Source organism: Odontomachus brunneus, unplaced genomic scaffold, assembly GCF_010583005.1.
Source record: "Odontomachus brunneus isolate Ranch 3 - 2012 unplaced genomic scaffold, Obru_v1 Obru_scaffold_041, whole genome shotgun sequence".
NCBI lineage: Eukaryota > Metazoa > Arthropoda > Insecta > Hymenoptera > Formicidae > Odontomachus > Odontomachus brunneus.
The window spans coordinates 2333435-2345066 of record NW_022639491.1 but is presented as its reverse complement, the minus strand read 5'-3'; the positions used below and the strand labels follow the sequence as shown (position 1 = coordinate 2345066).

The 11632-nt window shown below is 33.3% G+C and overlaps 2 protein-coding genes across 2 annotated transcripts; one reads left to right on the top strand and one right to left on the bottom strand.

The window, feature by feature from the left end:
- The first annotated feature begins 1808 nt into the window (after nucleotides 1-1808).
- LOC116844412 (ADP-ribosylation factor-like protein 1) lies at nucleotides 1809-4600 on the top strand. Its single transcript, XM_032815904.1, has 5 exons — nucleotides 1809-1979; nucleotides 2141-2240; nucleotides 2556-2672; nucleotides 2812-2923; nucleotides 3087-4600. The coding sequence occupies exons 1-5, from the start codon at nucleotides 1976-1978 to the stop codon at nucleotides 3294-3296; spliced, it is 543 nt and encodes a 180-aa protein (XP_032671795.1). The 5' UTR covers nucleotides 1809-1975; the 3' UTR covers nucleotides 3297-4600.
- On the bottom strand, nucleotides 3283-9717 carry LOC116844411 (DNA polymerase delta catalytic subunit). Its single transcript, XM_032815903.1, has 13 exons — nucleotides 9528-9717; nucleotides 8975-9086; nucleotides 8671-8843; nucleotides 7661-7920; nucleotides 7352-7578; nucleotides 7116-7282; nucleotides 6790-7035; nucleotides 6412-6714; nucleotides 5841-6311; nucleotides 5347-5753; nucleotides 4633-5286; nucleotides 4325-4451; nucleotides 3283-4213 (listed from the first exon to the last, which is right to left on the bottom strand). Exons 1-12 carry the CDS (start codon nucleotides 9573-9575, stop codon nucleotides 4355-4357), a joined length of 3165 nt encoding a protein of 1054 aa, XP_032671794.1. The 5' UTR covers nucleotides 9576-9717; the 3' UTR covers nucleotides 3283-4213; nucleotides 4325-4354.
- Between the last annotated feature and the right edge of the window lie 1915 nt (nucleotides 9718-11632).

Sequence of the window (11632 nt, the reverse complement as noted above, 5' to 3'; positions counted from 1 at the left end):
AAAAAAAAAAAAAAAAAAAGAGAGATTACAATTCGAGACTTTGAGAATTGTCTTAGGTGTTATGCATACAATACCTACAAATGTTCTTCTCCACATGGCTGGTGAAGATCCTTTGTTTTTGGGAAGAGAACTTAATTTTAGATTATTTTTAATTAAGCGTTTTAATGTATTAGAGCATCCTGTAAGAGAGTTGGCTTGGTCTTTATTTAATAGGAACCTGAATCTCCGGTCATGTGTAAGTGAGCAATTTTTTTATTCAATTTATATCACTTTTTTTGAATTTTATCGCCAGTTGTATACATCTGTTTTGCCTGTTCCTTTGGTTTTTTATTTGGAGTCAATTTTTTGTCGATTACATACTAATGTTGATATTGGTGATTCATGTATGAATCGTTTTCTTTCTCTTACACAGAATAATAGTCTTGTGTTAAATAATGTTAAAGTTTTTGATAAATTGAATTCTCATTTTAAATTAATGTTGGGTAAAAACAAATATATTAATTATAGTATTTTCTATACTGATGGCTCAAAAATGGACGTGGAAGTGGGTTGCTCGGTTTTTTCCTTCTCCCCTTCTGTTTCCTTTAGTTGTAAACTTGATAATGACTTATCAATTTTTGAGGCTGAAGCTACGTCGGTTGCACATGCTTTGACCATGGTGTTTGACACACAGTCAAAAAAGGTGGTTATTGCCACCGATTCTAGAAGTCTCATCTCGGCTCTGGGTAGATGTGACCCAGCTGGTAAACAGCATGAATTAATTTATATTATCAGAGATATTTATTGCTACTTGATCAAACAAGGCTTTGATGTTGTGTTTGTCTGGATTCCGGGACATTCTGGAGTTGAGGGTAATGAACGGACTGATGAATTGGCAAAGAACGCTGCCCGTGGAATAAATTTATCTGTGGAGCATAAAACTGTTCTGTTTTCTAATACAGTTTGTAGAATGCTTAGAGATTGCATGAATGAAAATGTTGCGCAATTTTTTAGAGATACCTCAAAACAAAAAGGTTTCAGGTATTTTCATAGAACGCGTATGAAAAATCTTTTGGAGCCTTGGTTTTTACAACATGCTCATCTCAATAGAGAAATTATAACTATGGTATCACGTTTGCGGACTCATCATACACAAGTAACGCAACATTTATATGATAAAAATATCTGTGACCTACCGCTTTGTGATTGTGGTCTGCCAGAGACTTCTGAACATGTAATTTTAAATTGCCCGCGTAATCAACGGGAGTCGGACTTACTGAGGATTGGTCTACACAACTTCTGGGGAATTGAACCTATCATTCTCGGGTGCGTTCAGATTCCCTACCCGGGCGCACTCTGTTACTAGAAACACTATAGTATATGTTACATATACTATAGCACTTCTTGTATTAGAGTGCACTCGGGTAAGGAATCTGAACGCAGCCCTCGATGATATAGTGTTTAGTAGCAACGAAGGTGCTTTCAAGGAGTTATCTCTTTTCTTTCGGAGGATTAATAGAAGGATATAATTTGGATGGAACTAATTACGTATTGTTGCAAGATTGGAATTTTATATTGCTGTTTGTAATTTATGTTTTACTTGGGTGGTCAATGAACTAGTTTCACAACTATAGTAACAACAACAACTCTCGTTATCGTAAGCACCCATAGTTCATGTTACGTATACTATAGCTTTTCATTAAATGTCGTATGCGATATATTTTCGAGAATCTGGACCCTGTGCCCATAGGTAGTATATATTTCAGTAATCTAAAGAGCGATAGAATGACGCGTAGCGTTGGTAGCACGCTCTCCGAACGCACCCTATACCGTGGCTAAATCGCGTGCATGATCACTCTCAGGTTTCTTTCCTGTTCCCTGTAGTAAATGTTGTGAGGGAGTGTGCGGTCCAGTTACTTGGTCGCGTTTGTGGTTATTAAGTTTGACAATAAATATTAAATCGCATCGTATGACACGAAGTTAACATTTTGCCAACATGGGTAAGTGACAGTCTAATGACTTCTTGGTCGATACAGCGAACTTATTTCCATTCCGCGAAAATACTGTAACACACGACGTGTCCGTGATTATCGACACGTTACTACTTGTCACAACAATTATTCGCGATAGTGCACGAAATTCTGACTACGTCTTCTTGCAGGTGGGTTGCTCAGCTACTTCCGTAACCTGCTCGGCAGCCGTGAGATGCGTATTCTTATCTTGGGTCTGGACGGGGCTGGGAAGACCACGATTTTATACAGGTTCGATCTTGCATTGACAGTTCCTTATTTCCATTACTCCAATTACCGATTTTATACAGCTCAACGTTATTTTTACACGTAAAAGTTATTCATAATTTTTTGTTGCATACTCTGTGTCTTATAATTCATTTTTGCACGATATTAATATAATTACTGGTATTTTGCATCTTTCATATTATTGTACTTTGTAGTCCATATATAATACTCTTATTAAATAATTAATGATTAAAAAATCATATATATATATATATTTGTAAGACATAGTTTGAGTTATAAAACTTCTTTCAAATATAATTTTAATTGACTATCTATTAGGTTACAAGTGGGAGAGGTAGTAACTACAATTCCCACCATAGGCTTCAACGTAGAGCAAGTTACTTACAAAAATTTAAAGTTTCAAGTTTGGGATCTTGGTGGTCAGACAAGTATACGGTATGTACAACTTGTAAAAGTTGATTTTACAAAATTTTTGCAAAAATAAAGTTACATTTGCTTATTACAAATTTATAATAAATATATATATATCTTAGTATCAGTAGTCTATGCAAACATATTTTGTTTCTCTTTTCAGACCATATTGGAGGTGTTACTACTCAAACACAGATGCAATTATTTATGTAGTAGACTCAGCAGACAGAGATAGAATAGGCATATCGAAAGATGAATTAATTTACATGTTACGAGTAAGTAATATTTTTTTCACAAATGATTTTATATATTACTTGTTTAGATTAAAAAACTTTATGTTTTGAGCTAATATCAATATATATTTTAAGAAAATATGTTCTGAAATATAATTTTTTAATGATATAACATGATGTAAGTGTATCTTATATTTTGTATCAGGAAGAAGAATTACAAGGTGCCATTTTGGTGGTACTGGCAAACAAACAGGATATGACAGGATGTCTCAGTGTTGCAGAGGTTCATCAAGCACTTGGATTAGATGCTCTCAAAAATAGAACCTTCCAAATATTTAAGACTTCTGCGACAAAAGGCGAAGGACTTGATCAAGCGATGGACTGGTTATCAAATGCACTGCAAAGTAGAAAATGATCTATATTATATGAAAATTATTCTTGTTTGAGCCTTACAAAGGGACTAGTTATACGACTGTCACTTTGAATTTGCCGCCGGCGACATTGTGTTGCCGATAGCACATTTCTGTTTATATATTTATTATAATTATTATATTATAAACATCTTTTTTGTGCAGTCTACAGTGAAAGTATTTGAGGAGAGTCATAACCTTTTCATAACGCAGAACATACATGATGCTAAGAGAATCATATATATGTTTAATCGTTTCTATACGATTTCAAGACTAAAAGTATAATAAACTTAGAGAATTCTTTCAACACAGATTTTTTCATTAATAGGTATATTTTATATAATTGATTACATGTGAGCAATAGTTACCGTTACTTCATTGAATTTTATCACATAATCTTGGTTGAACAAGTTATGTCGCTATTTAATCTTGATGGTATTTAAACTTAATATAAAGTTATGGTATAAATCACTTATAATAAGTACACACGTATCAACAAATACGCAATTACCAAATGAGTAAGATAGGAACAAATATTTTAAAAAAATTCGAGTTTGAAAAATCGAAAATGTTTTAGATCATATCTGTACGAAACATACCACCATCATAAAAGAGTGGTACTTACCATCTCAAATTTTCAAGTACTTTTTCGTACGATAATATTAATAAATTTAATATAAATCGAACTCAATATGCAGATGGGACACAAACACAACATCATGCTAGCATTTATAAAGATTGTTAAGCAACATAAATAAAATAAAGTTAATGAAGTCGCGTCGATATTGCAAAATAAGAGATACCATTTTTCAAGTATTTAGTATAAGTTTCATTTTTCGAAAATCATACTAAGCCTATTTAATTCAAATAATTATTTTTTATAGTTTTAACACTTAATTATGCCAAATGGTAGATCATTGATCTGTAACAGAGAGAAGGAAAAGATAAGAGAGAATTTCTAATACATACTTTTAACAATTTTTCTATGTACGCATATGTAGTGATATCTTTTACATACAAAAAATGAACCTACCTAGCGTGCAAGATGCGATCATTCTCTTCGCTACCATTCCGGAACGCCGAACCTTTGAATACGTTTGAGTTTTGCTGTCATGTCCATTCGAGATTTCACCCTCATGTAGAATATCGGACAGTCACGACTGAAATCATACATTTGAAAGTAAAAATGAGTATTTTTTAACGTATATATCATTGGTATTTGTCGTTCTCATACGTGTAAATGTAATTTTATATATATATAAGTGCTCAAATCTGTGTATAAGAATATATCCTTCTTTTGAAAAGTGTGTATAAAGTTTTACATTAATTAATTCAACCAACTTTGAGCAGATAACTTCTTGATGAAGACTCCCTTGGCATCTTTGACATTCTGCCCACAGTCTAGAAAACTTTTCTTCCAACTTGTGTTGGGCTTGTAATTCGTTGTGAAACAACTCGCTCTCATGAAGTTCGCAATGTTTACACACTGCCTTGTCCTCCCTATCCGGTGATAAGACGGCCTTACAGCCCAAACAGGTCTCTTTCTTACGTGTGAAGGCTGCGAGCGCTCCAACTTGTGAAGTAGCGATATATTTTGTACGCGTATGGTCTCCTTTGAGTAGAAGCGATTCTGCCCTTTCACCGAGAATAGGCTCGAAGATACGTACTAAAGGTTTTGCTAGTTGATTTTCTAGATAATAATTCGTATCAATTGGAATACTGTTTTGGAGCACGTAAACGGGATCTTCCGCTTTTTGATACGCCGGAGCACCCTTGGTGGCATTTATGAACACATATGCCACTCTGTCACCAAGTTTCGGTGCGTTGCCGGCGTCTCGTTTTTTCATCTTTGCTGCCAACTCGACGTGTGCTTGCTTCGCCGCGTAATCGGTTTTTGTTAATTCCTTCGTGATAACTAACTGAGAAAGATCGATACGATCACACAGAAGATCACTTATGACTTGTTTGGCATAATCTACGGCAGCGTGTGGATTCCTATAACAACGTTATTACGTTGGTAATTATATAAAGTATAAAAAAAATAATAATAAGTACCTTTCGATAAGTAATATTTGCAAACAAGTGTTCATCATGTTCGCAACTAATGGACAATTATCTCTGCGTACAGTTTCGAGACCTTTACAATCCATTTTATCATATTTATCGGGTTTCGTGAAATATAGGCCGGCGTAACGTTTCTTATTAATTAGAAGATACGGGAAATACACTTTCTCGAATTCCAATTTTATAGGTTTCACGAACTTGGATGAGACGTAATCGGCTGCCTCTTTGCCAAGTTCCATTGCTTCTTCTATAGATTTCACGCCAAATTTTACCATGACCGAATCAGTATCGCCATATATAACTACTGCATCGTTTTTGTATCCATTTTCTACTCGGAAGTGCTCTTCTACTTCTTGTTTTGTTCGTTCTATCATAGTACGTCCGTAAGCGGTAACGCCCTGCAATTACATTTATTACATTTTTTTTTTACATAGTTTATGCGTGGTATATTCTTTAAACATACTTTAAGAATATCAGTGACTTACAGCGGATATTTCTAAACACGGTAATTTTCCCATTTGTGCTCCCGTAAAACCATATACGGAATTTGCGGAAACTTTTAAAGCATACTGCCTGCCATCGAGTACTTTCTGCTTTAACGAGTCTGTCTCCTCTTTCAATTCCGCTTTTGCTTTTTTCCTGGCTGCCAGTAAATTCTCTAAAATCTCAGGAAGAATTCCTTTTCTCATGGAATTTTTAACGAATAATGAATTGCTAGGGGTTGTGTTAATATCGTCATCAAGAATATTCAATTCCTTCTTTTTAGCAACGGTTATTAATGTCGTGTAGCAAAGATTGTGCGCCATGATAATGCTGGGATACAAAGAACTAAAATCCAAAGTAGCAATTGGATCGTTATAATAGCCACGTTTTGGTTCTATAACAGTGCCTCCTTCATATTGCTCATCGGTACCGTGACCTTGATGGACAGGCATCAAATAATCCTTCTCCCGCGTCTATTGATAAAATAACAGTAAATAATGACATACAAATGTATCCAATTATGTATCTCAATATGAGAGCAATTTTTTTTCTCGCTATTATAAATTTACATACCTTGCGTAAAAGTTGTGAAACAACTTTAATTTGTTGCCCTCGAGTTAATAAGCTGGAAATAGATACTCCTGTAACTCTTGCCATTTCCATATAAATAATTATGCACATTAATTTTTCCAGTAATCTAAGCGGCAAGTACGCATCTTTCAAGCAATATACAGCAAGACGTCGACGAGTTTGCGCATTTCCGTTTTGCAAACCAGTAATATCCCTATGATGAACATCCTCTTTTTGTTCTTGAAGAAAATGGTATGATACTGCATTTAGGGAGTAAGACCGCAGTTTATAATCTCGGACCAATACCTAGCATACATTTGCGTTTTCCTTAAAGCTGTAATACCAACAATTTTTCCGTATTTATTATATCAATTTCCTTACCAGCAATAAATCAAATGGTATTCTCCCTTCAAAGTTAATCGATTTATTCTCTCGACGGCCAAGCTGTTTACTTTGCAACACGTGATCCTTGATGACAGATTTTATATTCTTTATTCGGCCTAAAAAGCTGAAGTTCTGAACGTTGAGATGTTGCGCGCGATTAATCAAGTACGGGAAGTCAAAATTATTTATGTTATATCCTGTAAAAATATCAGGATCTAATTGCCGCACAAAATCGGCCCATTTCTTGCAACAGAAAAAATTACTTTGTTAATAAACAATTAACTAGATAATCATAAACATATTTTATATTTTAATTGGGTTACCTCTAACATTAAATTTTCTTTCTTGAAACTTAACACCTGACAACCGACGATAGGTGCACAAGTATTAAGAGTAAAAATATTCTTTAAAAAGGGTTCTGTTTCACCCTGTTTTATGACCATATTAGCGATTTGTATCACTGGATCATGTTTTGCTTCTGGGAAAATGCCTGCAAAGAAAACTTGTAAGCAATTTCATATAGTAATATAACATCATAGTTAAAAAACGTAACGATTACCTTCGCGTCCAGCGCATTCGATATCAAAACTAAGAATTCTAAATGGGGCTACTTTTAACCATTCTCCTTCTGGTGCATGGGCTATGAAAGCATCCCATGCAACATCTATTTCCAATTGACATCGTGTAGTTAGTTCCAACATGTGTCCATATTTACCACGTAATTTCCAATTTTTTGCTTTCAACTCTATCCAAGAACAGCCGACTACTGATGTGTCAACCATAAACCTTACATAAATAGTTAAATATAAATTAATATAACACGATTTTAATGAATATATATGGCGTATGATATTTTGCTAATATGTACCTGATATCAAAATCAATATTACTTTCAAAAGCTTTATAATGATGATTAAACACAGTATAAACTGTGCCTTGTTCCAGTAATCTTTTGCAAGGTGCTATCAATTTTGGAACTGCCACCGTAATTTTTAAAAATGGTAATTTTTCATTTCCTATGTATCCATACATAGATTGTTTATAAACTAATTCAACTGCTAGAATGGCTTCTTGGATGTTATCAGGATTTGATTTCATATCTTTCTTCACTGCTTGATTCAGAGCTTCCTATGTTGAGATAGAATTTTTGTCAATTATAATTTTATTATCATATTGAAAATCATTTTTTTTCATTACAAATATACATACTTCCCCCCTCTCTCAATTGCATATAAAAAATTAAATATAAAACCAGTAGAAAGCCAGTGTAATGAGTTAACAAATATATCCATCATAAATTGTATTTATCTACCGTATCTTTAATGATTCAATTTTAGTTGAGCATTGAAATAATGGAAATCAATGTCAATGGAACAGTCAATATGTTAACCCTTAATCAACAAGGCTCTTCCTGGAATAAAAATCACAAGACTAGGTCAGATTTAATGCAATTTTTCCAAATTTTTTCAACAAATGTTTTAAATTTTTCCTAGAAACCATATACTATAAAGGAGAGAATTATATCTCAGTATAAATCTGAAAAAATCTCATTATATCATAGTTTTTTAGGTATTAAAATCAATCTATATGTATGTAGTGAAATAACAATAGCACTCTGGATCAAATCTAACTCTACTTGTTGAATAAGGATTAACTTTCAACATATATTATCCTTTTGCTAATAACTTCATAAGTCTATATTGTATAAGTTTAGTTGTGACTTTCACTGACAAATTACATTGCTTTAAAATTTCTTACAATATACGATAACTAAATTTTTATCGGAATGTAGTAACTAAACTAATGTAAAGAATTTTATGTATAAAAAAAATATGAACTAAAAGAAATTAACCCACCTAAATGCTTATTTATACCTACTTTGAATGGTTTGCAGTGTTGATTTGTAAATTTAGATGGACCTGAGGCAAAAAAATATGGACAAAAACCATGAACATGGCAGCAGACAGAATTTCCTAGTTCTGTAACACCAAACATTCTCATTATGGGTACAGGTCCTAATTTACTGCCTGGCATTCCAGGAAGAGGTTTACCTATACAAAAAAGAAAAGATTAAAAATAATATTGCATTTTTTATTTATAGTGCAGTTCGTTTTATCTTTAATATCTTTATTATCTTAATTTATCTTTAATATAAAAATGTATCTTTGAAATAATGTATTACCTATGTAATGATCAATTTCTATTTGTTGAAATGATAATGTATCAATTTCTGGATTCAATGGTGGTGCAGGAGTTCTACTCCATTTTACAGATGTATTTTCTTGTTCAAGATCCTATATACATAAGAAAGCTGTTAATATATACTAAATTTGTATACATTTTAATAAACGATACATGCAATATTATAAGATAGCATAGGATCTTGAGATTGAGTAAACCTATATATATATGTATATATACATATGATATAATGGTGTTCTCTTGGAAATGTTTCATGAAAGATAAATTAAAACTGCAAAGCTCTACATTTTTGTTTTTAAAATAAATTATATTAATTTATATTTTCAGGAACTTGTTAATATGTCAACTCTGAAATAAAATTTTGGTGGAAAAAAAATATAATTATACTATAAACTAATTAAGTTATTATACTACTTGATAATATATTACTATATGTATGTATATGTGTGTGTAATGATATATTGTTACATCCTATATATCAAGTATATATAACAGAAAACAATTTTTTATTATCATAGATATAATTGTCATACTTCTCCAATTAGCATTTCATCTTGAAAATCATCATCTGTACAATCCATAGTAGCCAGTTCTACTCTGCTATACCAGATAGAAGCCTGACAAAATATTACTAAAGACCATTGGCACAATATATGCAAAACCCGGTAATTTTAAAGCGGGAAACACACGCTCTTGCATGAAAACCATAGACTTAGTATATATAGACTGCGTATTGGGTTGAGCAGGGGGTCGATTGTGTATCTCGAAACGGAGTGAAAATTATAGCGAATTCGCTATTATACTAGTGCGTACTGAGTGCGCATTAGGGCTTGTTCATAGTATGTTATTATATTTAAAGATTGTCTTAAATAAATTATCAAATATTTTTAACGATAATGATATGTACAACATCATGTACAACATGTACGAATCATTTTATTAGTTAAAATGTTTTTAAATATGTATTTAAAACACAATCTTAAATATAAGAATGTACTGTAAATAAGCTTAACGCACACTCAATGCGCACTAGTGCAAGTTGCCGAATTCACTATTAAGTTTGTCGAGTTGCTTGTACTATTCACACTTTTACACCTAATGCCCGTTGCACACTAGTGCACCTCATACAATACAAATTTTCCAAAATACGTTCTGAAGACGTTTTCAGGACGGAGGGATGTCATCAGAATATTCTTAGGACGTCCTTTGAAAGTGTGAATTGTCTGAAAATAGCTAATATCCAATAAGTTTATTCGCATTAATTGAACTTTTTACACTTTCACACTTAGTGCATATTAATTCTTTAGAGGTTCTAAAAATGACGTCATGAGTTCCGTTCGTGTTAAACCCGTATCAGACTACGGATTAAGATTGAGATTGAATTAAAAATTAGCCAATCAGAGCAAAATTCACCAAACCTGAGCTTAATGAATTTTGCTCTGATTGGCTAAATTTCAATTCAATCTTAATCCTAATCTATAGTCTGGTACGGGCTTTAAGGCGGAATTACACTACTGGTTGCGGGCTCTGTTGCGGTTAAGATTGTTGGAAATTTACCAATCAGAGTGAGCAGTTCGGCAAATTATTCGCCCTGATTGGTAGATTTTCAACAATCTTAACCGCAACAGAACCCGCAACCGGTAGTGTAATTCGGCCTTTACGAGTGTAATTGCAATTTTGATACACTTTTTACACTTGATCCCAAGCAAGAGTGAAAAGTGCATCAGAATTACATTTACACTCGTAACACGAACGGAAAACATGACACCATTTTTAGAACCTCTAAAGAATTAATGTGCACTAAGTGTGAAAGTGTAAAAAATTCAATTAATGTGAATAAACTTATTGGATATTAGCTATTTTCAGACAATTCACACTTTCAAAGGACGTCCTAAGAATATTCTGATAACGTCCCTCCGTCCTGAAAACGTCTTCAGAATGTATTTTTGAAAATTTGTGTTATTTTGAGTGCACTAGTATGTAACGGGCATTAGGTGTAAAAGTGTGAAAAGTACAAGCAACTCAAACAAACCTATTAAAAGTGAGCAAATTCACTAGGCATTGGCCAATGAAGTTACAAATATTCTAGTAAATTTGTTCACTTTTGTCATTTTCACTCCGTTTTTAGATACACAATTGACCCCCAGGCTACGTTCCAAAACTCTACTCGGTCAACTCTATTGGGCTGCGTTCAGAAACCCTACTCGGTGAGTAGAGTAACATTTAATTAGCCAATCAGGGCAAAAAGAACTAAGATTTATTTATCCTGATTGGTTTATTAAAGTAACTCTACCCATCGAGTAGGGTTTCTGAACATAGCTTTGCAGGATTCACACAGCGTCCGATATCGACGTACAATGTCCGATATCCAATAGGAGAACAGCTTTCTAGGTTGCATTCCAAAACGTTCTTTTTGAGGAAAATTTTACTCAATATCTATATTTCATGTTACATATACTATAGAATATTGAGTAAAATTTCTTCAAAAAGAATGTTTTGGAACGCAACCCTAATATAGAATTCAATTCTCCATTGGAAAGCTATTCTTTTATTGGATATCGGACGTCATACGTCGGACATCGGATGCGGTGTGAATCCTGCATATGGGACCCTTATGGCTTCTGCACACAGGACGCGG

Bases quoted from the DNA above. Each gene is read 5' to 3' on its own strand.
- LOC116844412 (XM_032815904.1), top strand. The intron at 2,241-2,555 runs GTTCGATCTTGC...ACTATCTATTAG, and splicing joins AAGACCACGATTTTATACAG to GTTACAAGTGGGAGAGGTAG. The intron at 2,924-3,086 runs GTAAGTAATATT...ATTTTGTATCAG, and splicing joins AATTAATTTACATGTTACGA to GAAGAAGAATTACAAGGTGC.
- LOC116844411 (XM_032815903.1), bottom strand. From the start codon at position 9,575: ATGGATTGTACAGATGATGATTTTCAAGATGAAATGCTAATTGGAGAA. The intron at 6,715-6,789 runs GTAAGGAAATTG...AATGTATGCTAG, and splicing joins TACCATTTGATTTATTGCTG to GTATTGGTCCGAGATTATAA. The intron at 5,287-5,346 runs GTACTTATTATT...ACGTTGTTATAG, and splicing joins CAAATATTACTTATCGAAAG to GAATCCACACGCTGCCGTAG.